The 15,723-nt window shown below is 32.0% G+C and overlaps 1 protein-coding gene across 3 annotated transcripts in view; it reads left to right on the plus strand.

Annotated features, from left to right (window-relative positions):
• LOC149420902 (uncharacterized) overlaps positions 1-15,723 on the plus strand; it is a 192,437-nt gene that overhangs the window by 141,926 nt on the left and 34,788 nt on the right. For all 3 annotated transcript variants that reach the window (XM_089635272.1, XM_089635273.1, XM_089635274.1), the window contains exons 3-4: positions 7,322-7,533; positions 9,898-10,033. In XM_089635272.1, the coding sequence (XP_089491398.1) occupies positions 7,322-7,533; positions 9,898-10,033 (348 nt within the window). The remainder of the gene's footprint in view (positions 1-7,321; positions 7,534-9,897; positions 10,034-15,723) is intronic.

Here is a 15,723-nt window from a genome sequence, read left to right on the forward strand (position 1 = left end):
TGATTATTCATCACATCTTTAAAAAGTTATATAAAGTCATGGAAAGTGATGAAACAAATTTGATGAAAACTTTATTAACTGGGTTAAGTAGGTTAGGTTAGGTTAGTTTAGGTTAATATTTTTATTTTCATCGTTTCTTATGGCTTTATATCACTTTTTAAAAGTGTGTTGAATTGTCACTGTGTTGAGTTATCATGGAACCGTTAATATTATGAAAAAGGACTCTTTTGCGGTATTCACATTATCATCAAAAAGTTACACAAAAGAATAAAATACTGTTTTTGACTTCCTATTAATTATTAACCACATAACCACCTAACCTACAAGTAATGTTTTTGTTTCATCACTTTCCATGACTTTATATGACTTTTTAAAGATGTTATCTGGTTACCAATATTAACTCCTCACGAGAGTTATCCAGCCCCTCACGGCCAGTGTTACCTTTAGGGATGCTGTGTGGAGCGTCTTTTTGATAAATGAAACTGGAAGGAGTCAACCGATTTTTTGAACTTGGGAACTGCGGGGCTGAATAGTAGAGAAAGGAGATGGGAAGTAGAAGGTTTTAAAATATGTGGTTTTTCAGAATCTGGTCAATAAGCAAAGCTACAGTTATTTCAAGCAACGTTTCTTTACAGATTAATTGTCTTTCACCAGAGCGTTTTGCCATTATTAACAAACCAAGTTTGCAGCTGATACAGTTGTCGGGGAAGTTTCTATAACCCCTTAGCAAAAAAACATATATTCAAAATAACAGATGCGCTATGCTTTTAATATTGCTCAACAAGATCTACAGTATGTATTACAATTAAAAAGCATTACAATGTGGGTAGACAATATGAAACCGATGAGAACCGAACCATTATCGTAATAATGATATACCGCCTCAGCGAATTACAAAAGCTCTCCACAAAAATAGCATATTATTGAGACGGCGGATTTAATCTGAATGAATACATTCTTCATTCGGTAATTCAGTCGTCCCACGGGTCGGTAGAGAATCGACAAAAACCGAATCGACAAGAGCCCACAGAGATCCGTATATTTTGTATTGGGTCCTGCAAACAACGCAAATGGGACGGGAGCGATGCAATGTCATTTACGATATTTATCGCGAAACCGCCGATATCACATAATTGTACTTCTAATCATCATTTTTACCGATAAAATTAATTTATTTAAAAAATATATATATATTGTTCTAAATTTATTATTTAAGCACATAAATGCTTACTCAAAAAATATCCCAACCTCGCCGTCATTTGGTGACTGACTTTATCCACAGTCGTTTATCATTGTAACACGTCATTAAGGCGTCTTCTCAATCTGTGTCAAATTACAATTTATATTAATATATCAAATTACCTGTTACATTTTGGAGGTTTAGGATCACAGGGGCATATCTATAAAAACATTGTGTTGAGATAAACGCAAATAAAGATTGGAATACTCATATGCCCAACGGTATCTCTTAAACAGCTGTGCAGAGCTTCGTGTCACTAATAAATATGATAATGGCATTACAAAAACCAAGCTTAAGGCGATGCACTACATCGTGTAATATTTTGAATCCAGCCGCCATCAATAACACTCCTTATGTATTAGGCGATAAGGCTTAAATTCCCGCTTAACACCATCCAGCTGTTTTGATTTGCGCACCTTTTATTTTATTTTGTGGATGTTCAGGAATAAATATTAAAAATTTTTCCGATCATTTTATAAATAACTTAATTTGCCACATTATACAATAAAACCATAACCGAAAATGGCTTCGTAAGTAGGAAATTTTGAACTTTAAAGCAGTTTTCATAGGCCTTATAAATTACTTTTTTCTTGTCTTATAAAAAAACATATGTTTAAAAGACTCGATTATTTTAAAGGCCAAGATGTATTATACTCGCGGTATTTATTTAAAGCATCTGAAAAATTTCTAGGCGACCAATTTTTCAAACCAAAAACACATGATTTTACATTACCACGTATTGCAACGCCTTAACTCAAAACACCAGTTTTTGTAGTTAGGCCCCTGTGATCCTAAGCCCCCTAATTGTACTCGTTAGAAATTTGACGATGATAAGATAATGACATTCAGCATAAAAGCGGTAAATGTGAAAAAATAAATTTGCAATACCGGCTGTTTACTGAGTTGCAAGCTACCACAAGCTACGTAGCATCCGTGCGCAGAGATCATGCAACATACATCGCGCAATATTTTCCGCGTCTTTATAATACATCACTCTGTTTTTTTCGATTCCTTATCGACCCGTGGGACGACTTCCTATGTTAAAAACGTATTTAAAATTCTCTTTACGTCTTATCGAGTGCTTTCCATTACGCATTATTATTTTAAACAGAAAAAACGTTGGTAAAAAAAAAACATTATGTTTATATAATCTGGTATAGATTCCGTCGTTAGATAAAACCTTTGTTATATCCTATTTGTACATAACCACACACGTCACATGGTCAAACGCCATCAGAACTAAAACGCAATTACCTAGGTGAACAACAAAAAAAAATCAATTATGATATTTGATTTACCAAAGCATTCAAAGAATAACGATGAAAAACGCAAAAACGTGTAAAACAGTAAAGCATGTACGTTCATTGTTATTTTCTCTTTTATATAGATTTTTGCATGCTGTGCACAATAGAATTTTTACGAATCACCTCTAATATTTATTATTAACAATAAAGTAAATGAAAAATCAATGTACATTGAACACATGACGCAATAATATTACACGATAATTATGTGGGTGACAGTGGTTTTAAGCGCATAATCAAAGCTCTACTAGACTAATTAAATGATTCTGCATTCGATTCAATCCTCAACAGTCCACAATAACATAGAAATTAAATTAATTCTTAGCTATATTTCCTACACACTCTATGACTTTCTTTCAGATATGTATAAAAAACAGCTAGTATATTAAAAAAAATATTTAACAATGTAGTGCTTTAAATATTTTTTTAATACATTCAAAAACAAAATAAGTAACTTTGTTTTGGCTCCTTTCTTTTTTGTATCTCTATCCAATGTATTTAAATCGAGCATTATCTATTTTCACGAATTTATAAGTTTATGGATACCTTTTTGTAATTTCCTACATTGTCTTTGTACCTATGTTTATACCCCCGTTTGTTTTTTTTTGTTTTTTCTTATTTGCTCTACTCGACCTACCTTTTTCTATTGTTTTGTATGTAAAACTTATAATTTTGATATCAAAATACTGTTGTAAAGTTGTACTTATTAACTCCCACCTAGTATTGCAAGTTCCTCCCATCCTAAAATGAGTTTTATAACTCGTCAGGATTGATCTGACAAGAAATAAAAATAATTTTACCACTTCCAAGTTTCAATCGAACATCTATGCTCCAAATTCATGGCTCTAGTTCAGTAAATATTGTTACCATTTTTTCGTGTACTTCCATATACTGATGATATTTAATTTATATTCGCAGTGTTTGATGCATTAGCAGTATTTTTTTTATAAAACATTGAGCCATTTGAGGCACCATTTTATAATTTTACAAAATACAAAATGTTTATAAATGGTCAAATGTCTTTGAAAACACGGCATGATAACCCAAAAAATTATCACGATATTAATTTTGACCATGAATATTTCAAATTTAAATTATTTTGTGTAAATCAGCTTTAAAAAACCAACCACCCATAAATACCTTTTTTATACTCTTAGTATTGAACCTTCCCACCCAGGAACTGGAGTCGACAACTATACCAGACGCTGAACGGATTGGACTTTATTTTTTCTTTATTTGGACTTTCAGAATGCTTTGCCGTCGATAACAAGTCTGTATGCCGAGTTTCAGTTCGATCGGATATCAGGAAGTGAGTTAATTACCGCTTCACAGATTTGCTTTCATTCCCGAAAACGAAAGTAAAATTCAAATAAATGTGGTTAAAAATAAAACAATAAAGCTAGTACTGAAATTTTGGCAATGTTTATTCGTACGGTTATGTATATTTTGTGTACTACGTATATTTTTTCTCATATCACCTTTTTTTCATATCTTATTTTTTTGTGATTATTTTTGTTTTCCTCATTATAAGCAAATACATTTAACCCTTTAATGCATGATTTATTTTTTTTCTGGAAAAAAAATATTTTGTAGATATTTACATGCATATGCAAGGAAATATAAAGAATTTTATTTTTTTGTAATTTTTTAATGATATTTGATTAAATAAAATTGTTGCAGGTTTACAACACCATGTATTTAATAAAAATTAATATGAACAATTTTCATATGAAAAAAAAATAAAAAACCTAAAAAAATTTCTCAAAACTAATAAGTGTACCGGAAAAATATGAGTTATTACATATAAGTATTGTATTATTGTATCTACTTACCTAAGAAAATCAAAATAATAAGATCAAAACAAAACTGTAATTCTAACCTCTAACCAATTTTCGAGAATCTTCACTTTGTTAAAGAAAAAGTTACATTTGACATTCGCGAAAGAAAAAAAAGGTGATGCCACTCGATAAAATATATTACCGTGAACTTGATAATTCTAAAACGGCATGCATTGAGTATACACCAAAGAGTTAAAGGTGATTTTAACGGTATGTTGCACTTTTGCAACAGTATGCATTTAAGGGTTAAAATAAACTTATCCATAACGTCTTAATATTTTCCGACTTCCACAAAGAGCCAACTGGAGCCGAAACAAAAATATGAAATAAAATATGAAAATCTGTCTTTTAATTTATTGATGGGTGAACTGTATTATTGTATTTTTTCGGTTTATACACCCATCTTTGATTAAAACATAGAACTCTTAAATATTATACATTGCTAGTGTGAAGTGTAACAAAGTCATCTAAATCATATTCAAATCTTGATTTCTACAAAAAAACGCTGTAAAAATAACCAATCTCCCGGCGCAACTTTAATTTGCGTAAACCTTTTTTCTCGCTTTATTCCTCCATTTAACATTTTTCATATTTGGAATTTATTCCAATGGTAGTTTTTATTGGGTCGTTATGCTAATGTGTCCTCTTTGCGGGGAAAAGCAGCCAATAAAGAATATCCGACAGCTTGGAATGTGAACAGTAGAAGGAAACAATGCGATTACACACAAATATGATGGAATTTTTATGTAATACTAGTGGACTCCACGATGTTTCTAATAGATAGAACAATTTTTTTAAATCTCAACCTTCTGACAGTGACGGACATATATATATATACTATAATAGAGTTATGCCTGTTATTTCGATCATCTCCAGAAAAGTTCCCACAGTAAAACTCAACACATAAACACGCTACAAGGTTCACAGAAAACTTATTAATCCCAAAAGCAAACAGAACTATATTTGAAAAAGGACTTCACTACATGGCTATTAAAGTATATAACAACCTTCCACGTAGCATCAAAAAAATAACCGACATACTCAAATTTAAATCATCACTAAAAACATTTCTTTTAAACAAATGTCACTACACTTTAAATGAATACCTTATATAAATTAAATACCTGTGTTTTTATTTTTTATTAACATATATTTGATATCCACTGGAGCGACCACGCGAAATAAATAATTTTGCATCGATTGCTCGAGATATCCAGACGATCATTTTTTTTTAATTTTTCGCCAACATTAAAAAAAACATAACTTAGAATTTTTACATCGAGTTATACAAACTACTTGTTATGGTGCTATATAGCCAATGAGTTAACCTGTATTTTACCGTTTTTTTCATTTTTGAAGGATTTGAGATCACGAAATAATTTGCATTTTTTTTCAATAAAGCAATCGGAGGCATTTAAATTGGCACATTTATATTACCAAAAGCAATCCAGTGGTTAACATGTAATTGTTGGGTTTTGTAATATAATGTGTATTTGTTGGGGTAGCTAGAAGAAATAGGATGTAACCTATAAGCTATAACTTTTGGACTCTGTTTTTTTGTGCAGTAAATATTTTTTGAATTTGAATTTTAATGTCTTTTTCGGGCGTCTCTGAATTCTTCCACCATTCACTGCTGTAAACCACAATATTACTGTTAAAAACAAAATTAAATCGACTTTAATTGAACCCCGTGTCGCTATCCGGTGCAAAGATATTGCGTTAAGTATTCCTAGAGCGTCCCCGACTTCATCTGCAATGCAAACCTTTTTAAACTCTCCTGGTACGTAATGAAAACAAAAATGAAATTTTTAGCCGACTTCTTTTTGAGTTTTGTTAGCTCAAACTGGCTTAATTTTTATATTTAATTATTAACGACAAAATTAGCGATTTGAAAATTTGAAGCAGAAAAAACATAAAATATTCGGTCACTTCTAGGACTTGAACCAAGGGCGTTGCCTTAAATATTACAATTTGAGGTATTACTGTTTAACTAAATCCAAAAATAATTAATACAAATCGCGATTTATTTTAAATTGTTAAAAAATATATATTTTAGAAAATATTTTTTTTTGTGTTAAATCATAAGGAATATAAAAAAAATTGTAAAATATGTTTCGTGCAACTTAGTGAAGATAAATAATCTACGAACCGAGAGAGTATAATATTAATACAAGGTATAGTAATACCGAAGGAAAAGCGTCTCAATTCTCAATCCATATATAACAATAATAAATGGGTTAAGTGTTGCTATTGGGGGCTCAATCCCATAGCATCTCTCAAACGTTGTCCCGGGTTTTTAAATAATTTGAGACCCCCAAAAGAAAATATCAATTACAATGTTTTGAAAGATCTTACAGTACAATTTTGTGCACTCGACTTATTTTAAAATTTTTAAATTAAATTCAGCATACAGTTGGAAATCGTAATATTTAAATATAGTTTGTTTTCTGCAATATATTGCAATTATTAATTTTACAGACATAAAATAAAATTATGATTTACATCGCATTTATCGCAGAGAGCCACGTAGTAACCTCCCCTATTTCTCACAAACGAAACATGTTACAGACAGACCGATTATAACGGTTAACAGGTCAGTGGTTTCGATTTTGAGTTGGCATCGCGTATGGTTCCCTAAAAATCACCAGGCACCAACCAACGACATTTCCGCTTACTGTGGTGGTAGTAAGAGATTTTTTAATGTAACTCAGGAATATTTATTTTTCTTTAAAAAAACGTAGCTCTTCATTGTAGAACCATAAAAAAATTCTACATGTTTCTGATTTAAGTGTGATGATGGAAGGAGAGAAGGAATAGGTGAAGGGACGATATAGTTGTCACGATTAATGAAAAACAACATGGTGGAACCAAATGTTCATTAAATTGATCGAATGCTAAATTATTATTTTTTATTATAATTGGTTTTCGTTTATTTATAGACGGTTCATGGTGTCTTCACCTGAAGGAAGTAAAGATACCGCACCACGTACTTAGAGGCGCCACAACCCGCCTGGAGTGCAAATACGACCTCGACCCGGGAGAGACGCTGTACTCAGTCAAATGGTACAAAGACGGGGACGAATTCTTCAGGTTTGTGCCCAGAGACGACCCACCTGTTCAGGCCTTCTCCCTACTCGGTGTGGACATTAACGTGAGTTAATTTATTAGTAGAAAATATTGCACGATCTTTCTTACAGACAAAGCGTACAAGGTTTCCGACGAGTTAATACACTGGACGACTCACTTTCTTCCTACTTTGGGTGGACATGAAGGTAATATGTTGAAATATCTCATCATTTTACTAGTCAAAGGGAATGCACGACCCAATTGGAGTGCAAATACAACCTTAACGAGATGTTTTTCCCCGTCGATTTATAGTTAGACATATTTGATACTTTATGTAAAAACGTCGCAAAAGACAACCAATCTTCAACCATCAGCGTGAGAAGACAAGATTGGTTTTAAGTTATTTTGCAAATTTTTGCAATAGTGCTCCTTCTTTCAATATTTTAATAATTATAAAAGTTCCATTGACGGTATAGACGGTTTAGCTTTTTAATATATGAATTAAGCTTTCAAAATTTATAAAGGATTGATTTCATGATTATGATTAGAAATAATTAAATATTGCCCCCATCTGCCCCAACTTATCTTATCCATCGTGAATATTTTTAAGGATTTATATTCTAATAATTGATCCAAAAATTCAAAATTGTCTTTGAACTACTTAAAATTAAGTTAAGTTAACTGGTAAATAAACTATCTTTAAACTGCATAATGTTAAGTTAGCTGATAAATAAACTGTCCTTGAACTGCTTAAAGTTAAGTTAACTAGTAAAAACATGAGAACAAGGATTTTAGTCATGAAATATAAAATTATTATAAGCGATAATTATTAGACTCAAACACACACACAAATTGAGAAATAAATGCATTCTGCCGACAGGAATTAAACCCGTAGCCTTCTGAATGCCAGTCAGCTGCTCTACCATTAAGCTACCTCGGCTTATTCTAAGCCAGCCAAATAATCCAATACGTTCTAATATTCTTCATTCAACAATTATTATTGTTTTAGATTTTTTCTCCTGAAAATATAACGGCTGCATGTATTTTTTTTTTGAAGATTTTTTTAATTTTGTACGGGTGTTTCAGTCTAATGATTATAGCTTATTAAAAAAATTTATTCTATGTGCTATTCGTAAAAAAAAACTTGTCTTGTAAGACATTAGTTATGTGAAGGTTATGTAAAATAATTAAGGAATAGGTTTCCGTGTAAGCGCAGTATTTTTTTTGTTTTCTATCAGATCAAAGGAAATATATTAAATCATGAAAGGGTAATTAATAATTATTATCTTGCCGTTCCTAATTATGTCGAACACACACGCTCGTAATGATAGGAGAAATAAACTAGCGCTCAGTTCTTACAGATATTTCTAAGAAACTGTTAGATACGTGGTATGGAGAAAAGTATATTCTTTGTAGAAAACTAAAGGAGACATTGGTGATCTATATTTAACAATTTTTTTCTTTGAAGATTCTTCTTTCAACATTATACATACTTAAATAGCTATAGACACTTTTATAATAAATTATATTCCTGGAATTCGTAGAAAAAAAATATTTTTAAATCTGTTTGTGCTCGCGAACTTGCAAAAATCGGAAACTGTGCCATAAAGTTCTCAGAAAATTAAAAATAATTATTCGAAAATTAGCACTAATCTGTCGAAACTTTATTGTTTTGATAAAAAAAATCTGACATTTATCGATGATAAAATACCTTCATTAAAAAGTTTACGAAAAACAGTTCGAATTTTGATGACTTCATTATTATATTAATAATTATTAATTATGAAACTTTTAAATTGGATTATTCTTTCTTGAAGTAACGATTTTAAAGATAAATGGCCCAGCCTAATTATTTTCCTAAAAAAGGAAAACAAAAGCGAAAAGTACTTTTCACAAGATCACTTAGTGAAATAATATTTTTTTAATATATTTATTTATTGTATAACATTATTTTACAATATGAGAATTTGTGCTCGCTAAGCTACTAAAGGAGCTTTGTTAGTCAATTAATTAAACATAAATACATTTTTTATTTTTTTTTATTATTTTTTTTTTTTTATATATACAATAATATTATTATTGGGTTTATAAAAACAGTTTATTTTTAAACAAGTTCTGCTGTGTAATTATTATTACGCGTGACAGCTGTTTCGCCCTCTGAAGGCATTATCAAACTGTCCTTTGATAATGCCTTTAGAGGGCGAAACAGCTGTCACGCGTAATAATAATTACACAGCAGAACTTGTTTAAAAATAAACTGTTTTTATAAACCCAATAATAATATTATTGTATATATAAAAAAATAAAAAAATAAAATGGAGTTCTACAAATTAAACTTAATAACAATAAATAAATACATTTGCAGATATCATACTATGAAGCTGGGTTTTATTAATTTGATAAGACATGCAAAATGTAGGTACAGCACTCTAAATAATGTATTTTTTAGGTTGATAACTGCACGGAAGACTCAGTGACCTTGGCGCCTTTAACCTTGGGGTCTTCAGGAAGATACCGCTGTGAAGTTTCAGGAGAAGCTCCCCTCTTTCAGACAGTTTCAGATCATGGGGACCTTGTTGTTCTTGGTGAGTATTTACTACTGTTACTTTTCATGCTAAGTTCTTAAAGCGTATACAGCTTTCTCATCATCTCGTTTGTAAAAATAAAAAATCAAAACGGAAAAAGTATTGTATTTTAATTCTATAGAACTTAAGTTATAATACACTTATGTGCAAATTTGTATCTCCGTGTATTTGTCATTCAAACTGGAAAATTCATTCCGCGAATCTGAACTATTTCACAGATGTCGATAAACACATATAATTTTATGTGTAGGTTTATCCCTATATATTATAATTACCAGAAAAAACTCTTAGAAATTTATATATTTTTGTTTTACAGAGTGCCTTCATCAAATTCGGTTACTATTTTAAAGAGCCAAGATTTACTAGTTTAAGCTTGACGATTATGACATAAAAAATAAGAAAAAATTTTAAAAACTTTAAAACGATTTTTTAATGAATTCTTTCTAATTTATGTATCTGCCCCTTACTTATCAGAAATGTATCTTTTATTTCCACGATGGTAGGCTCTATTTTATTGTTCTGTTTGTATTTACCAGTTGTGTGAGAAAAAAATAAGTCCAGGAAATACAAGTCAATAAGTAAACATTCTCCGCCAACAACAATTCCCTTACTCCCAGCGCTGCCTATAATAAAAGCCCTCAAATTCCCGAGCACTGTAACACAATGTGAAGCGAAGAGAAGTGCTTACCATTTTAAAGGCTTCTCCCAGCCAAAACGGTCGTTAGCCGATAAGCTGAGCTGATTGACGCCTCCAGTATTCAAATGCACTATTACTAGCGCCAGCGGGTACGCTGTTATTTTACTACTTGTAATTATATAACACCGCCTAGATTACTATCGTTTATCCGAGGTATTGTAGTTATCCGCATTGTTCAACTCGGTGTGAACAACAAAAGCCCCAGAACCTCTTGTCCTCGTCTTAGCATCAATCTCAGAACGCTCGCAAAATACCGAGACGCGACAAGCTAAACCTACTTGTACTACGGCACACCGCCGCTACGGGTATATGTATATAAACCTTTACATTCCGCACACAAACAAGTTTAAATTTGAAATTATCTTTGGTAATTTCGCATGCCCCTGAAAGTACATCCTGTACGGTGGCATGTAAGGCTTTTTGCGAAGATTTTAAAGTAGCAGGACGTGTTTTGTTTGAGGAGGATCCCCATTTGTAAACAACTTGCGTGTTTTGACATTTTTCATCGCGAAATTTGTGTTTTTTTTGCCGAACGCGCCTCTCAGTAACATCTCTGGAAAACTTAGTACGATATTTTTTCATCTGATTTCTTTGTGGTGTTGTAACAAAGCTACGAAATGTTTCTTTCATTTAAAATAACGATGATAAATAACAAGTTTGCCGAAGCATAAATGAATTTACAAAAAACCTTCTTTGTAACTATTTGCTTTAGAAACAGAATGGGTGTTGACGATATAGAAATTTGTCACGCCTGTTGTTTACAAATTGACATTTATTTTTAACCAGCATATTTTTTTCTAGTTGGAGGATTTTATAGTAATTAAAGTAGTTTTTTTTTTAATTTCAAATTAACACATAATAAATTAATTTATTTTTATGAAAACGTATTTAAACCTGCTACTTAATTCAGGGTAGGCACTCAAGCATTTTATTCTAATAAAAATAGTAAATTAGGCATAAATTTGTGAACTGCTATTCATTCCATAGTACTCATAACGAAGTTGTGGAGCCGAGTACTATAAGAATGATTTGAAAAATAACGTTGTTTTACTGAAAATTTTTTTTTTTTTTTAAACTCATTTTATTCAATGAGTATGCAGGTACCTACCTGATTTCGACAAGCTTCATAATATCATAGTGGTTCTAGCCCAGAAGTCACAGATTTCAAGCCTGTTGGACGACCTTCGTAATTGAGCGGTTACGACCTTAGCTACAATCCGGAGCTCGCGGGTTTAAATCCTAGCGTGCGCAACTAAATGTTATTTTATAAATTAGTGTTATTTCACAACTTCTTCAATTAAACTAATTAAAAGTTAATTTGCGGCACGTTGAGTGGTATAAACTCTCAGTATCGCCCGGTTAAAGGCTAACATTAATAATTAAATCGTTGATTAAAATGATTTAGCTCAGATCTGAATACTCAGTTACTTCCCCATCCCCCTCTCAGCCTTCTCCTTTCCACTACCTTTAGCTTCATAAGTCATAACCCAATAATTTGGGATACCATAGTCTCACTGGCTCTAAACGGTTGGAAGTACTTCTCGTGCTGTATTCGCATTCATATTTAAAATAGATATTTAAACCAGTGTAGTTTTAACACACAACTATTAGTGTCGCTAATTCACTCACAGCTGTAGATTGGAAGTTTATCTCAGTATGACGCAGTAAGTGCATTTCGAGTGAAATATCTCTAAACTGGGCTACAGAAAGTAATGATTATTATAATTAGTTTTAGAAATATTTAAAAGCCATATGTTAATACTCATGTAATTAATACTTACCCTTCCTAATTACCTATCACTTCATTTACTCACAAATATCCTAAATGGAGATGACATAGTACCAATGGTTCAGATATTTTAATCATTTAAAACGCCATACAATTCTCAAGGCACACTTTTTTTATTAAATCCGACGAATTCGTGAAAACATTTTTTTTCAGACGTATGCCCACGGGATGTTTACAATTAGGGAAGAGTACCAGATTTTATTTTTCTAGTCGATGGATTAGTAACTTCACGAGAGATTAATTTAAAAACATCTGAGATTTTAGTAATACGTTTATCAGAATTAATTAAAATATATACCGCAGAAATTTTTCAGGCCTGCTAGGGAAAATTCGACCGTAGGTCTTTATAAAAAGGCAGAGCCGGGAGTCGCGAAGTTTTGTATACGCCTTCTTCACTTATGTTTATTTTAGAGCTCTCTCTCTGAATAACGGAGAAGCAATACTATTTGGGAAGCTGGCTTAAGTACCGCCGCAACGGGAACCATTTATTGGAAAACCGACACCAAAAGTCACCCCCAAGTGATTCGCAATGTTTGGTGATTTAGCAGGGGTGCCTGGGTTCATCAAGTGAGGTGTGTTCAGGATTTGCCTGCCAATCATCTGACCTCTCCAACCGGTCTCTCGACCCATCACCTTGCGCCGCAGTGGGAGGGATATACAGGGTGTATCGGCACTAACCCGACAAACTTTAACCAGCTATTCTTTAGCACATTTGGAGTAAAACATGTTATGGGCACTTTGCTGTCCGGTAGCATTTTTTTTTCAATTAAAAACAAAAAAATTAAAAATTTCCACACTCCATTACTGTCATTTGCATTGCTTTTCGTGTTCAACAACTGTTATAAGCAAGTATGTCGAAAAGCGTCTTCGCTCTTTCGCACACACTAAATAATAATAGTTAAAAATGAGACGAATGGTGCCGTGCCATTTCGTTGTGATTGTAAAAGCGCGCCAATATAGGTACACACGTACATTATTCAAGGAATTTTAATAAAATATTGCCAGATGGGTATTCAAACTTTGACAAAGGATAAAACAGTGGTGACATGTGGTGAAAATATGAATAATAACTTTTTTATTAAAAAAAAAACGTTACTGGACAGCAAAGTGCACATAAGATTTTTTACTCCAAATATGCTAAGGAATAGCTGGTTAAAGTTTGTCGGGTACGTGCCGATACACCCTGTATGCATGTACATTACTCCTGCACACACTGATCCCTAGATTCCTACCTAACCCTTATACTTTTACCTTCCCAGAACATCCTCTCCTTCCTTTCCTTAATAAAGTCCAAAAATTTAAATAAACCCTCTAAATTATTTTCCTCAGTGCCTCCGGCATGGGGTTAACGTAAAAAAAGGTTCGATTCCTGCCACAGCTAAAATGATGTTGACATGGATTGAGTCAAGTCATTATTATACACGGAGAAAAATGAGCTAGTTAAAAATGTGTTAGCATACTAATTTCCTGATAAAATATTAGTCATGACGTAATGTGACAATATCAGTATGTCAATATAAATATCCGTATTTGTATGAACACGTGTTCCGCCGTCCTCATAAAAAAATCGATTTTATCAGATACATTTTTAGGAACTCCATCAATTCAATCGTTAAAGACCTGCAGTCCCGTTTTTAACAGGAATACGAATAATTTGACCTGATTTTTTATTGAATTAACAGTATTTCATATCAGTAAGTTTTCTCCTTGTATGGTCCCAAACTGAATGTTGTAAAAGGGTGTGTAGAGAAGTGCCCTACATAAATATATTTGATGAAAATACCTACAATACATGCAAATTGACAATGCAATAAATGTACCTACACAATATAAATTGATGATTTGTTTGATATTTTCAAATACTTGTAATGACTCATAAATGTTGATTGAAAAACTTAATTACATTTCCCGTACCAAACAATTTATAATTTATTATATTTGATTCCATTCTGCCGGCAAACATGCCGTATACTTTATTGGACCGAATTCAAACCGTATATATTCCGATTAAAACCTCAAATTCCGCTAAGAATCTTTGAACTATTATAAATGGCAGTATAACTAATATGGAAAACACAATTCCAATTTCTAAATCATCGATTTATATTGGTTCAAAGCCATCCAATCAAGTTTATGCTTTATACTTCAATATTTATGGCAAACTGATAACAACAAGAATACATTGGCTGAATTTGTCTATGGCCAAAGAGCTTTAGTATACAGACTGAAATATTATGTAGCCAAATATTGTTCGGTGAATTAAATTGAGTATAATAAAAAATAGGTTTTATAATGTTCAGTTGGCCGTGATTTGGAGGGCAGTTACCTTTTACGGTACGGTTTTCATTTATCTTTTTCACAAAACCAATTTTATTGAGTAGAAGATTTTATTAGGCAGAATGTAACAACAAAATCAAGAGTGGAAGTGGGCATAGTTTATTTCTATTTTGATCTGCTATCTATATTTATATAAATAAAGGAGAACGACCCGAGAATTTCAGGAGTTATATAAAACGGTATCAAAGCTACGTTTGAACAAGCAAAATAAAAACGTTGGAGTTACACATGTGTATATGGTTTGGTGTACAAATACAAATACAGCAAACCTTGTTACAGTAGATTAAACCTCAAATATAGGATATTGTAGTGAGGATGATATACACTATACAGAGTGTTTAGAGACATACCTGACCCACTTTAACTACCTAATAATATTTGGAGTAAAAAATATAGGTGACATTTTGACCCCGCTGAGTTTTCGTTTTTGTTATATCTATAGGTATTGGACACTTATGGTAGGGATGGAAGGTTCGCTCGTTACTCGACTGAGTTAGTGATGACACAAAAAATCTTTTGAAAAAAATCTTTGACATTGTTTACCCCATATTATATTAGGAATATTTCAGGTTAAAGTAAGTCGGGTACATCTCTTAATACTCTGTACATATTTATTTTAAAATAATGACGAAATATTGGATAACATGTTAACTATAAAAACCAATGACATAATTGTGTGTCTGTATGCAGTCAGTCTTTAAGGTCACCTGAGAATATAAGTTGATCCATTAATCGATGTTGAACTATCAGCAACTTACTACTTGCTACTCAAGCAAAGCTGAAAATATGAACGGCAGCTCTTTTAACGGTCGTAAATCAATAATGTACAATATAAACTCTAAGTAAGTTCTCTAATTCTTTGCTCGG

The sequence above is a fragment of the Hesperophylax consimilis genome, chromosome 9, assembly GCF_061612785.1.
Source record: "Hesperophylax consimilis isolate HC1 chromosome 9, BYU_Hcon_1.0, whole genome shotgun sequence".
Classification (NCBI taxonomy): Eukaryota; Metazoa; Arthropoda; class Insecta; order Trichoptera; family Limnephilidae; genus Hesperophylax; species Hesperophylax consimilis.